Source organism: Vipera berus (genome assembly GCF_964194415.1).
Source record: "Vipera berus genome assembly, chromosome: 10".
Classification (NCBI taxonomy): domain Eukaryota; kingdom Metazoa; phylum Chordata; class Lepidosauria; order Squamata; family Viperidae; genus Vipera; species Vipera berus.
The window spans coordinates 22013962-22028182 of NC_138213.1; the positions used below are offsets into that span (position 1 = coordinate 22013962).

The 14221-nt window shown below is 41.5% G+C and overlaps 1 protein-coding gene across 1 annotated transcript in view; it reads left to right on the forward strand.

The window, feature by feature from the left end:
* The window catches only part of HYDIN (HYDIN axonemal central pair apparatus protein), a 350217-nt gene that overhangs the window by 109578 nt on the left and 226418 nt on the right, over positions 1-14221 (forward strand). The window contains exons 20-23 of the mRNA XM_081335684.1: positions 1163-1421; positions 3042-3185; positions 7645-7788; positions 11965-12278. Coding sequence (XP_081191810.1) covers positions 1163-1421; positions 3042-3185; positions 7645-7788; positions 11965-12278 — 861 coding nt within the window. The remainder of the gene's footprint in view (positions 1-1162; positions 1422-3041; positions 3186-7644; positions 7789-11964; positions 12279-14221) is intronic.

The window sequence follows — 14221 nt, forward strand, 5'->3', positions numbered from 1 at the left end:
AATTAAAAGAATCATAAACCCAGTAACAATAGAATTAGAATTACCCAAAGCCCTCAAGCAAATACACTCAATTTTTCACTGCAGCTTGCTGAAAAGAGAACAGACATCCTTACAGCCAAAACTTCCACCACCACCTCCAATCATGGTTGAAGGAGAACAACACTTTGAGATAAAAGAAAACTTAGATTCTAGGAATCAGATCCTGTCTATTATGCCTGCTATCACCTACTCTTAATAAAAGTTCCTGTTTGGAAGAAATTGTTTCCAAGAGTTCTATTTTCTTAAGATGTGGGTTTGAAGTGGGACCTGACAGTTTCCTCAGAAGGTCTACTCTAAATATGTCATTTTAAATTTGAAAGAAGTAGAGTGGGAGAGCTAACTCTCACATTGGTAAGTCTAGTAATAATTTACAAAAAAGTAGCAGATTTCTCAACTATAGAGTCCTCACTGAATTTCTTGTACAATATTGTTTTTGTTTACTATTATATTTTTCTTAATAAATCTTTCTACTCAGAGCTCTGAGAGGTTTTTGAGCTTAGCCAGTTCCAAATGAGTCTAGGATGTCACCTGAGAATGTGACAAATATTGGCATTTTCTACATAGAAAAGAATTTAATATAAAGAAGTCATTTTTGCAGACATTCTGCTCTACACTTTCCATATTATTCAGAAAGCTTTAGGTTGTAAATTCTAAGACCACATTTGGAATACTCCATCTGGTTTTGGTCACCACGATACAAAAAAGCTATTGAGAATATAGAAAGAACACAGAGAGCAGTAAAGATTATGGATTGGAGGATAAAATATACAGTTGTGGGAACTAGGTATGACTAGCCTAATGAAGAGAAGGACTGCGTGGGGGGGACATGAGAGCAGTCTGCCAGTATTTCAGGGCTGCCACAGTGAGGTTGAGAAAAACAGAATGACTTAGAAAAGGTTGGATGGAATTGATAAGATCCTCAAAAAAGATAAGTGATATAAAGCAGTGTATTGTATGCTTCATTGATAGCCAAGTTTAGAATTATTTGTGGTGAGTGGTATTAGTGTAACCTAGTTAGATTTTTCTCTTATATCTTATCTTTATTTGTTTGCTGTATTTTGCATCTGGTTGCTTCCTCTGAAATGGAATTGTATCATAGGCCTGTCTTCTGTCACTTTTCTAGTTTGGATCCTTGCTGCTATCGTTTCAAGATCACCAACCGTGGGCGTCGCACCCATCAGCTTTACTGGATGACTGAAGGTTTCGCCCCATTTCGTCAGCACAACACCCTCCCTGCCATCAGCGCCAACACCAAGAGCCAGACCATCCCCCCAAACACGGAACCTCAGGGTCCTGTGTTCAAGCTTCAGCCACTGAGAATGGAACTGGCCCCAGGAAAGAGTATGGACATGGTCCTGGAAGGATCTTCTGATATTCCCAAGGTATTCTTTTGGATCCTGTGCTTGTGGGCAGGTGATCTCCAGAGTTCCTTCTAATCTTCCCTTCCCTAGGATACAAAGTGTTGATTGTTGGCATGGCATTTCAGTTTCTGAGAATGGTTGGCACCTGAGCAGGCCAGGTGGCTACAATTGCTAGAATTATATGATCAAGACAATCAGGCCTCGCTTAGCTGCTGTATGTCTATGGAGATTCTCAGGTTGTCCCAAAGGTGCTTTTCAAAAGGCAACTGGACTTTCTTACTTTTTTTTTTGTTCAAAGTATTTTGCTTCTCATTCAAGAAGCTCCCTCAGTTTTGGATGAGAAGCCAGATGTCTTCAAGGAGAAAACAAAGAAAGCCCAGTTGCCTTTTGAAAAAGCACCTTTGGGAGTTAGCTGCTGAGGGCGCCATATGGTCACCTCAAAAAAATCACCCAAGTAAAGTTATAAATGTTATTGGATAACATGCTTTGTTTTCTTGCCTGTCTGTGTTTCATTCACCTTTTTTGGCTTTTAAACTTTATCTGAGTTTTTAAAGCCCAGAGCTGAATTTTTCTCTTCCTCTTTATTCTGAGACAACTATGCTGCTACAGTTTGTATTTTTACATCTGCTACTGGGGAAATGATGTAACTTGCCCTTGCTCCTGGAGTCCTGAGAAAATCTCCTTCAGCTGATGACGGAAGGGGCCATTTTCAGCCTGGCTCCCCTTTGAGTAGGACATGTTAGTGTTGGGGATTAGTGTTGGGGGCTTTCCTGAGCAGCCTCTGGGTACCTTCTTATGGAGGAAGCCCTTCCCAGTGAGATGGCAGAAAGTATCTTCATTCCAAAATGGTTCATGGGCCAGGGAGAAATGGGAAACAACAAGAAGGATAAAGCTGTTCTTCTTTCTGGGCTGTTTGGTTCCAAGTAGGGCAGGCCAGCAAAAGCAGGCAGAGAGGGGAAGGGATTCTGTTGATTGCTAGAGCGGGAGTCTCCAAACTTAGCAACTTTAAGACTTGGGGTGCTTCAAATCCCAGATATTCTGGGAATTAAAGTCAACACATCTTAACATGCTTAAGGTTGCAAAACACTGCTCTACAGTGGGGATTTCCAACCTAGGCAACTTTAAAACTTGTGGACTTTATGCTGGCTGAGGAATTCTGGGAGTTGAAGTCCACAAGTCTTAAAGTTACCAAGGCTGGAGACTCCTGCTTTAGAGAACCATGGCTGGCTGGGTAATTCTGGGTGATGAAGTGCACAAGTCTTAAAGTTATCAAGGCTGGAGACGCCTGCTTTAAAGTTTAGAGGACCAGGCTGGTTGGGGAATTCTGGGAATTGAACTCTACTAGTCTTGAAATTGCCAAGGTTGGAGACCCCTGGCCTAGAGAAGGAGCTGCTTGCAGGATGCTTGTGGGGGAACAGCTTCTTGATGGAAAGCAATCATCTCACTGTATCAGCTTCAAGTCTTGTGCAGTAAAAGAGGAGAAATGTAGTCAGTCTACAGGGGCACCAGAGCTGGGCAGAGTACCTGGTGAACAGGAGGTTTGGGTGGCAAACTGACTGAAGGAGTCATTTCCAAGGGACCCATGGGGTTTCTGACCAGCTGGCTCAGTCACATTCATTCTGCTGCTCTTTGCCTGAACAGCTGGTTAAAGAGAGATTGCTCTGCCACGCAATCATAGGGAAACAGTCTGGAAAAGAACGTATCATGAAGGTTGATGTCACTTGTGAATTCATCGCACCAGTTCTGCAGATTTCCTCCAGAGCAGTTACATTCCGTGTGGAGAAGGTGAGTGCTTTGATACCATGAGATCCTTCTGGCTTTTGACCTCAGACTAGCCCAAAGACCAGAATTCTGTGAGCCAGCTCCCTCTGGGATATTGGAATCCCAAGTCCTTTGAGAGATTGCCAGTGCTGTGGGGGAGGGTCAGTATAAAAGCTAATACATACATAGCCAGAACTTGAAAAACGAGGGGATTTGTTCTAGATATTAAGGTATTTAGGCTGATAAGGTAGCGATATCTTATATCATCATCATCATTGTTCTAGCCATTTCCATCCACTGCAGATGAAAGCCTCTTCCACCTGTTTCCAACTATACAGTCTGGAGCTTTCTTTTGCTAATTGGACCCACAATACTTGCTGTTATGGTCTCTCCATCTTGTTTTAGGTTTCTTTTATGTACAGTTTTTATCAAGTGGGTGTTGTGATTCCTCGCCAGCCAGTGGATCCGGCAGCTGAGTCTGAGGACTCAGATGAGGAGGAGAGGCCTGGAGGGACATTAGAGTTAGAGGAAGGCTGTGAGGAGCACCAAGACTCACAGTCAGACAAGGAGCCTGGCCCCTCTACTCATGCTCTGGCAGAGACACAGCTGTGCTGGGAGCCTGAGTTGGACATGATAAGCAACAGCTGGGGCCAATCCCGGATGCGCAGAGAGGAAAGGTGAACAAGACAGAGAAAGGCAGTGGGGCAGCTTCAGAGGCAAAGGAAAAGTCATTAAGAAGCCACGCTCTGGCTGGATTATAAAGGGGCAAGGTGTGGGAGGTGCTAGTTGCCGAAGGCAACCGTTTGTGCTGAGGATTGTGTTTTTGTGGATTGTGTTGCTTGCCTCTGCAGTCTTGGACATTGAGTCAGGTATGTCAAAATAAAAGGTGTTTGTTTTTTCTTGCGGGTTCTGCCTGGTTCCATGAAGAGGGGTTTCTTCTTGTGAGTAAAGCAGTTGAACAAGTACTCACATAGGCTGGGACAGAACAGTGGGATCCATTCTATGACTGCCTTGGTCCACCTGCCATCAGTTCTTTTTGCTATGTGACCAGCCCATTTCCATTTCAGTTCTTTTACTTTTACATTCATTTGTTCTCTAATCCATGTGCAGGTCTTTCTGTCTTATCTTGTAATGTAGAGAGTGTATCTTTCCATGGCTCTTTGCGCCACTTGTAATTTTTGTATCAAAGGTGCCCTATGACTTAGCCCACAATTTCATTTACCCACACAAGCCCCTTCGCCGCTCTATATTTTCATGCTATTTATAAGATATCCCTCCTCCTTCTATGATCGGGTATCTTATATATAGGTATGAAAATATTATTGTCAAAACCTGTATATAGATAAGACTGCAAGACATATCTGAAGTAACCTGCTGAATTTTTTTCTTTCAACACTGACTTTCTGTTTGTGCTTCTCTTCCTTATCTCAGTTATAGGACATAGAGCCCAGCCTGGACTTTAGGCCCAGCCGGTCAGAGTGACCCAGGGGTAGGAAAGATAGAGAATTGTTTCTCTTTTGTTCACTCTGTGTGTGTGTGTGTGTGTGTGTGTGTGTGTGTGAGAGAGAGAGAGAGAGAGAGAGAGAGAGAGAGAGAGAGAGAGAGAGAGAGAGAGAGAGAGAGAGAGAGAGAGAGAGAGATGCCAACTGAGTCAAGTTAAGTATTTTCTAAATTTTTGACACATGGAGCCCATACTATTTTAGGGTGAGGTTACCTTGAATTGCTTCCCCCTTCCCTCTCCAGCTGTGGACTGCACAGTCTTTTAATCCGGGTCTCTCTTTGGGAAAGCTTGGAGCTGGCCAGATCCTTCCCATCACATATATACAGCTATGCCCTGACAAATTAAACCAAGCTGCGGCTGCCTTATCCCAGTGCCTGGAGATGGTGAGGGTCTGGGTTGGGAACAACAGGTTTCAGTTGAACTCTGCCCAGACTGGGGGAACTTTGAATTTTGGGGCTTGCTGCTTCTAGGGCCATACTAGCTTTGGTGTTGGAGGGGGAAACAGTGCCACAAGCAGGCCACTCCTCAGTTTGAGGGTCTTTGTGTGTGCACCAATTACTCATGTTCCTAGATTGGAAAACTACTCACAGTCACTCATGCCACCAGTAACTTCCAGATTAGACTACTGTAATGTGCTCTGGATAGAGTTTAGTATTTTGTATCAGCATTTTTCTTTGTCTTGAAGGTGGGCTACATCATCGTAAAATTCTTTGACCTCATCATTGCTATAGGTTATTGTTGGTGCATAAGCATGGATGATTTGAAGCTTGTATGGTTTGTTCAATTGAATGATGCATTTCAAATTTTACTACAGAGTTTTTCAGCTTTCGGTTGATGAAAAAACCAACTGCGCCACATCGACCATCTTTGTTACCTCTAGAGTAAATGCCCAGAGCTATCCAGTTCAACTAAATTTTCACCTTTTCATCATGTTTCACATAATCCAATGATATCCCAATGCATACTTTTGAGTTCAATCAGACGTTCTTGTAGTCAAGCATCCATTTTCATTGTTCAAATGTTGACCGTTCATATATCCAAAGTCCAAAGGCAGCCTGATTTAACCTGGTGATTCTTAGCACCCTCTGCCTTTGTCTTCCCACTGCCTAGGGTAGTTGCCCTAAGGGCCTCAGGGAATGAGGGTCGTTTTTGAAGTTGTATTGGCATGTGGAAGGAATAGATCATTATCTGGTCTAATGCGGGTTAGCAGATGTGATTGGTGTTAGTCTAGGGTATCCATCATGTGATATCCATGTTGTCTCCCCCCTTCAAATAATCTTTCATCAATGTTTTAATTCAAAAGTCAATCAGTCAGTCAAAATTACAATTCAGTGTGTTAAGCCACTTGAAATCCTTCCTGTAGATTCTCCTCTAAAAGATTAGCCAAAAGCTAAGGTTTTTCTTTTCCATAAACAGTTATGTTAAGCAACAGTCCAGATGTTTTTTTCTTTCAGATACTTTTTAATCTTATATCTGGCTCTTCTTTTGTTCCCAGCTGTCTTCAAGGTTATTTGCAATTTAAAAGGACAGCTTTTTCTTTGTTTCTAGGCATTCTGCCAATTTCTGAGTCCTTATTGTTAGTATTCTATTCCCTGATTCTCCACTAGATGTCAGCAGTTATTTCTCCACTAAGGTAAAGGTAAAGGTTCCCCCGCACATGCATGCTAGTCGTTTCCGACTCTAGGGGCCGGTGCTCATCTCCGTTTCAAAGCCGCAGAGCCAGCGCTTGTCCGAGGACGTCTCCGTGGTCATGTGGCCGGCATGACTAGACGCCAAAGGCGCACGGAACGCTGTTACCTTCCCACTGCAGTGGTCCCTATTTTTCTACTTGCATTTTTACGTGCTTTCGAACTGCTAGGTTGGCAGAAGCTGGGACGAGTAACAGGCGCTCACTCTGTTACGCGGCACTCGGGATTCGACCCGCCAAACTGCCGACCTTCTGATCGACAAGCTCAGCGTCCTAACCCACTGAGCCACCGCGTCCCTTATTTCTCCACTAGATGTCAGCAGTTATTATGAGGACCCAGATTGTTGGGGGCAATTAAGCTGACTTTGTAATAATGCCGCTTGGGGGGTGTATGAAAGCCCTAATAAGCAGGCATATACATAGAATGAAGGCTACTGCTAAGCTTGTAAGCCGCCCTGAGTCTTTGGAGAAGGGCGGGATATAAATGGGATTAAAATTTAAAAAAAATTTCTTTTTTCAGTTTTTTTTCAATCAAAAATTATTTTTGTTATATATTTTATAATTCCATCAAAAACTCTTTAGGGTATAATTTTGACAGTTTTTTAGTTCCTAGATTTGTCCAGACTGTAGTATTTTAAATCAAATTTTATTATATCTCTTTCCTCCTTAATATTAATTTGCCGCTTCCATCTTTAAGGGAATGGGGATATAGCCTCCTCCCTTCACTTCCGGAGGTTTTCTTGCTTTGGGGACCTTTCTCAAGGATTCAATTAGTAGATAAAAGAAAGAAGATCAGTACTCTCACCAATTCCAAACATGCTGTTCACAGATGTTCAGGTTTGTGCTCTGGGACTTAGGCTGCAAGTAGCTTGGACTAGATGCTGATCTCATGCTAGCCTTTCTCCTGTTGGGTTCGGAGGGCTTCCCCCAGATCAAATGAAGTGATTGCCATCACTTTGTGATCTACGGAGCACCCCTCCTTCACAGTCACTTCTTCAGGGCAACTTCGGACCCATCTAGGGTCCTCCTGGCAGGACAAAACTAGCCATGTGGAGCGGAGGTCCACTATCATGTCACCATGTGCTACGAGCGCAAAACCGGAAGTCCAGAAGTATTTTAAAAATCTAGTAGTCCTTCAATAATTGCCATGGGCCACTGATCGTTTCCTGCACTAAGTAATGGACTGAAGTTCAATGGTCTTTTCTAACACTATCAAATTGTGATTCTACCTTATTTTGTGCATGGCACTTGGCTGTGTGTGTGATTCATCCTCAGTCTTTCTGTTTTTTCTCCAGAACCCCAGTGACATTTTGACCACGCAGTACAAGCCTCTGTCCTTGAAGAATGTTTCTTCTTTGCCACTCAGAGTTGTCCTTTCTTTGCAAGAGCCCTTTGCCCTCTGTGATGTAAATCACAAAATGATTCCAGCACCTGAACAGGTAAGAGAATTGTCCTTCATCTGAATTCAGTCCACATCCTGAATAGCAGAACAGTCTCAGATGCTAGAGCAGACATGTCAAACACAAGGCCCGGGGGCCAGATCCGGCCCGTGAAGTGGTTTCATGCGGCCCACGAAGCCATCCTGGAAACAGTGAGGGAACAGCCCCCACTGCCTTGGCCCTGGCCCAGAGACCCTCCTTCTGGCAGAGACCCTCAGATCTGTCCCACTCCTGTCCAGGCCCCCATAGGCACCCTTGATGCGAATGATGTAGAGCTGGCCATGCCCACCCAGTAGGCCATACCCACTCTAGCCATGCCCACCCAGTAGGCCACGCCCACCCAGGCCATACCCACCAGGCCCCCTGAGGTCAACCGCAATGCTGATGCGGCCCTCAATGAAATTGAATTTGACACCCCTGTGCTAGAGAGACAGAAAGTGTTAATTATGGTATAAGAAAATTACAGTTAGGAATGTCCATGAAACAGAAAATGTGTTTTGTTTCAAAACCAAAAAAGCAAATCACATTTTAGCAATTCTGCCAAATTTCAGATTTTGGTTTGATAGAATATTTTTGTGGCATGGGCTTGGGACAAAACCAAACCTGCAGGGATCCCAGAGCCACTCAGGCTGAGTAGGGAAGGTTGGTATGACTCACCTCTCTCTCTTCTATCCTTTAGTGTAACCTATTATCATAATGTATATTTTCAAATTTGTTAATCATTCTAATCTGTTCCTAACATTGTACCCTTGTCAGGGTCCTTATGCAGTTGGGCAGCTTTAAAGTTTGATGAATGAAGGCATACCAATAACTGTTCTCCCCCTCCTCTTTCCAATGCTTTCTATTATTCCCCCCTCGCTCGCTGCCCCTTAGCTACTGCCCACATCCTTTTTTTATTAAAGTTATATTAATTTTTAAGAATTATAGTTTTTAGTGTTTAGTAAACAAACACGTTGTCTGGGTTCAAATATTAAGATTAATTTTTTCAATATAAATCTATTCAATACTACACAATCCAGTATTTTTTCCCTGATCCTCCTTTCTTCTCCATATTTTTTCCATTACAATTTTTGGTACTGTTAATGTATGCAAGGTTAGATATAAGCATCTTTACTAATATATAAATAATAATATCAATTAATAAATCAATAATGTCAATTCATTAATCAATAACCTATTTTTGTACTCTTGTTAAAGTTTGGTTTCCCATCAGTATTTGAAATGTCTTTATCAGTTATGATTTCTTCAATATTAAACATTTATATAGCTGAAAATTTTACTCAAATCAATCCTCCTCTTATCTTCATATTTCCCATATCAAAAAAGAAAAAAAGTCATCTTAATACTAAATCCTATCTTTCATTATAAAAGTCTAATTATATCTAAATGTCTTCCATTCTTTTAATCTTATTCAAAGAAGTATTTAAACCTATAATGCCTCCTCTAAAAAGTCAAATCTTCTGTTTTTTAAATCTGACTCTCTCTTTCTTTACCAAGTCGCTTTCCAAGCCAAGGCAATTAGATCGCCCAGGGTTTTTCTTTCTATTTTTGTAACAATTGCTTGGCATGAGGAAGATAATTTAGGTATAGTATTTGGGGGGGGGGGGAAATTCCACCCATTTATATTCCTTAAACAACTCTCAGTTCCTTTCTCCCTCCATTTCTCTTTTAATTTCCTGTCTCCATTTCCTCTATTTTGTCTTTTGATTTCTGGATTATTTGTTCATACTTTGTGGTCATTATCTGGGAGCTTTCTAGTTGTAGATTTAATTTGGAGATTTGCTCGTTGATATTGTCTAAATTGTTTTTAGTCTATGATTTCTTTTTATATCCTCTTTGCATTCAGCAATTGTTTGGTGAATTAGTTGTAGCGTAGTATTAGCAAAGTGCTTCTTGAGTTATCAGGAACCTACACAGGCAAAAGCGTACTGAGAATAGTAAGAGTCACACAGTAACCACACAGATACACTGAGTTGTGATAAACAGAAAAATACTTTACTATTAGGTGTAAAAACAAAAACACAATCCGAATAAACAGTCCAGATCATACACGAATAACAACAGATAAGCAACAGCAACAGTCCAGGGAGTATCCAAAATACAATGTCTTCTTACCGGTCTGAAGGTCAAGTACATAGTTCCTAAGGTTTAACACAGTAGTAAGCCAAAAAAACAAAAACAATGAGAGCAAAGAGAGAGAGAGAAGCCACATTCCTAGCTCCCTCTTATGGCCGTTGGAAAAACTTACACACCCATTGGCCAATTAGCACCTTAAGGTTATAACATCATGGTTTATATATTTCCAACCCAACCAGGTAGGCTATAACCATATGCCTAACACATAGAATATATTTCTTTCTGAAAGGTGTTTCTGTTCTGTACCAGCCTACTACCGGCCCTGCAGATAAGGCAGGGACAACCCCTTTACAAGAAGGCAAGAGGCTGGAACTAAGCCTGCCAAATTTATGGACACAAAAGCAAACAGAGCAAAAACAAGACACGAACCATGAAACAGGAGCTATTCAAACGGTTGCCTTCAGCAAACCAGCCCTCCCACGCATTCCCCTTTTAAACAGTTCAGGGCGTGGCTTCTCTCTGCCTCCTTCCGAGGTGCCCCATTGCCTTCCTCTGTTTACTCCTGATTGACTGCCTCCTGTGTCGGGCGTCCTTGAACAGGGCCAGCTGTGGGTCATCTTCATCCACGCTGTCAGGCTCACACAGCTGGGTCTGTGTCGTAACCAAGTGGGAGGGGCCTGGCTGAGGGCTCTCATCAGCAAGCTCTCCAACACCCTCAGCAACCTCTCCAACACCCCCCTCCTCCTCTGAATCGTCCGACCCAACTGCCGAACCCACAGGCTGACCCTGAATCACAACAGTTTGTTTTTTCTTGAGGCATCGTTCCTGGAGATTAGTTTTCTGGTCTTTATATGTATCCTTTATAGTCCAATAGATTCCGAAGTATAGGTTCAGTTCTGAAAGCAATATTTTATAGTAATTCCTTGTCTCAAGTATCCCAAAAATTGTCAATCAGACAAGATTGTAATCCACAATGTTTGAAGTATTCAAAGAGTTCAACCTCTCTGAAAACAGCTCAAAAGTCTCTCCCAGCCAGGCATAGTCCAAGGTCATTTTTTTCTTTCTCTCCCACTAGCTCTTGAAATTAAAAGGCCAAGCTCAGTAGGTATTTATAATCCAAGAAGGTCAGGGTGATAGGTATGCCACAATATTTTCCTTTATTGTCAGCTATTATGCCAGGGTAAGAATCACCAAGCAAAGCAAATTATAGTGCTATGCACAAATCTACCACTAGATGTAATTCAAAGTCCATTTTCCACTCTTAAAACAAAGGATTGATTTCTTATATTTCATCTCAATGTTTTTTTCCAAAGAGAAAATCTTAACAATTATCTCAGTTCTCAAATTTATCAAAATTGCAATTTTGTATTACTTTCACTTCAGTATTATGTATTTCTGTCCCCCATAACAAATTTAAAATGCCGCTTCTGTTCACATCTGGAGGTTTTAGGCTTCTTGAGAGCCTTTCCCAGGAAATTCAGTTGTAAAATAGTAAAGAAAGGATCAATAATCTCACCCAGTCCAAACATGCTGTTTACGATGTGCTAATTAAAGCTTTTGTTCTTCAGTTATCAGCAGCTAATGGCTGGTCACAGTGGTGTGGCTGGTCTTTCCCCTGCTGGTTTAGAGGGCTTTCTTTGGATCGAATGGAGAGACCGCCATCTCTCCATGATCGACAAGCCACCCCTCCTTCTTCATCGCCTCTTCATGGTGACTTTAAGCCCTTTTCAGGACCCCCATCAGGGCAAAATCGGGCACGGAAGGCAGAGCCTTGCCTTCTTACATCTGTCTCACCGTGACGCAAAACCGGAAGTGCTGCTGCCCACATCCTTGGCTTCCTCCTACTCTTCCCCCATCTGACTTCTGCTAAGTGCTTCAGTCCATTTATAGTCTACTGGCATTGGGAGGCCAATAAATTTCATTAAATAAATAAATGCATACATAGATACATACATAACTGGAAAAAACCAGCTCCCATTTCATTCTTTACCTAGAACGCCCTCAAGGTATGTTTTACCATCTAAAAACATGCACAGAACTCATCGTGCACAAACTGTTCTGAGTATCACTGATGTGTATTTAACTTTGATTCCAATTCAGCCTATAAAGATGGACGTTGGAGAGATACATCATCTTTCAGTCAGGTTTAACCCCGTCTATAGAGATGACCTGTGTAGTCGAGTATTGGAAGAGGTTCTTGTTTTGCGTTACTTGGAGCATCCTCATGTGGACTATGTCGATCTCCGGGGAGAAGTGCATTTCCCAAACCTCCACTTCCAAACAATGGATCTCAATTTTGGCTGCATCTTGAACGACACAGAAGTTATCCGTGACATCAGTATAAGCAACCACAGTCCCCTTCTAATCAAATATCGCTGGTCCTTCCTGACAGATGATCGTGAATCCTTTATCAGGTACAAGCCATCACATACTCTGGAATTTTGCCTGATTTCTAGTTACTTATAGCACATGATTCATTGTGTACTAAGGAATTTGTTTTCAAAAGCTGGTCTTTTAAGAAATTACTTCTGATCAAGAAAAGTGTTCTAGGTTCTAAAGTAGAATTCTTTATTATTTATTGGCCAAGTGTGGTTGGACACACAAAGAATTTGTTTCCGGTGCATAAGCTTTCAGTGTATATACAAGTAATAGTGATAGTCATGATCATATACAACATGAAAATATATTCATCATAAATCAGGAAATACAACACTTCTAATCATAAGATGCAATGCTTAGTGATAGTAATAGAGTACTAGCTAAGCAAACAACATAAATGATTGATACAAAAATCTAGTTTTGAGCATCCAGATTCTACAAATAGCACCTTTCTCAAGTCTGAGTTTACAGCAGTTTTCATAGTATTTATTTTTCTTGTTTAGTACAGGTAATTCTTATTTAGAGACTACAGTGGAAACCAGCAACTTGATCATTAAGCAAAGTGGGCATTAAGTAAAAAAAATGACATGTCTTCATCTGTGTTTATGATTTTACTTCAAATTTCCTTTGCTCAACAGCATCAGACAGACAGTCAGATGAGTCCAAATGGCAGGGAAGCTTTCCAGAATGTGACTCACAAGGAAGCTGATAAAAGGATGTAGCCCCTTTCCCCCATCCCCTGTCCTTTGAAACACTCACCCTGGTCCTAGGATAATTAGCAAGAAGAAAATGGATGTTTGTACTTACATTCATTGGAGATGAAGAGATTACAAGAGAGCAGGGCTTTTTTGTCATAGAACACTCAGAACGGAGTTCTGGCACCTTTTTTTGGATGGAAACTTGTAGGGTAAGCAAGGTGGGTTGTATGACATGTGTGAGTTCCAGCACCTTTTTCTTTTACAAAAAAAGCACTGCAAGAGAGTAAAAGGGCATATAATAGGAATATACAGAGAAAGGTATGGGCTAGAGCTGGCTCTTTGCCTTGCGTGCTCACTGGAGCTACTTAGGAAGCAAACAAAAGCAGCAAAACCTGTCAATTTCAGGCAGCTGCTGCCAGCTACCAGGTCCTGTCTCTCTTTTTTTTCCTCTCACTCTCTGTAATTGTGTGTGTGTTTATAATCAGTTTATAGAGAAGATAAAACTAACAAAAACTAACATAAAGAAAGAAAAAAGGGAAAGAAAGAAAGACAAAGGTGCCAAAAAGATAAAGAATTAGTTGATTTTCTTGCAGCAAAATGCAAATGTGATTATAAAATTATCTCTTACTCTGTGGTTACAAAAAGAAAAACTCAGAGTTTGGTGTAAGATGGGCAGCTGTAGGGACCTGCCTCAGCTATTTCTCCCAAGAAAGCAGGATGTCAAGGTTCCAACAGATGAGCTCTTCAAATGACTCTGAGGCATTGTTTACTTTAAAAGTCTTTTATCAGAGCCCTAAAACATCAGCAATCCTTGCTAGGAGAAGCTGGAATCTGAATTCCCCTCCCCTTAGCATAATATGTTAAACACAATTCCCCTTTTCATTGCTGTCATAAATCACACTCTCCAATTAGTTTGAAGGGTCAGTTTTCCCTTCTGTTAGACAACCCGCCAAATTCTTATCTTCTCTTATTTCAAGACAGCCTTGAGACACATTCTTCCTCCCCCTCCTCCAGCAATAACTGATTATAGCTCTTAAAGTAACACATAAGTTTAAATATGAAATAGCTGCTTCTTCATCTTTTGTCAAAGCAAGAACATTCGATGTTAGCAGCGTTGACATCCGGCCCCCCTTACAAAAAGGACAGATCCTGTAATGTGAACAAAACACAAGTTAGGAACTGGCTTTTGGTTTGTTGGGGTGTTTCTCATAAAACTTTTTGATAAGTCTGTCAGCTTTCACATTGCTAGATTTCACCCAAATGGCTTCAGAAAATGGGTA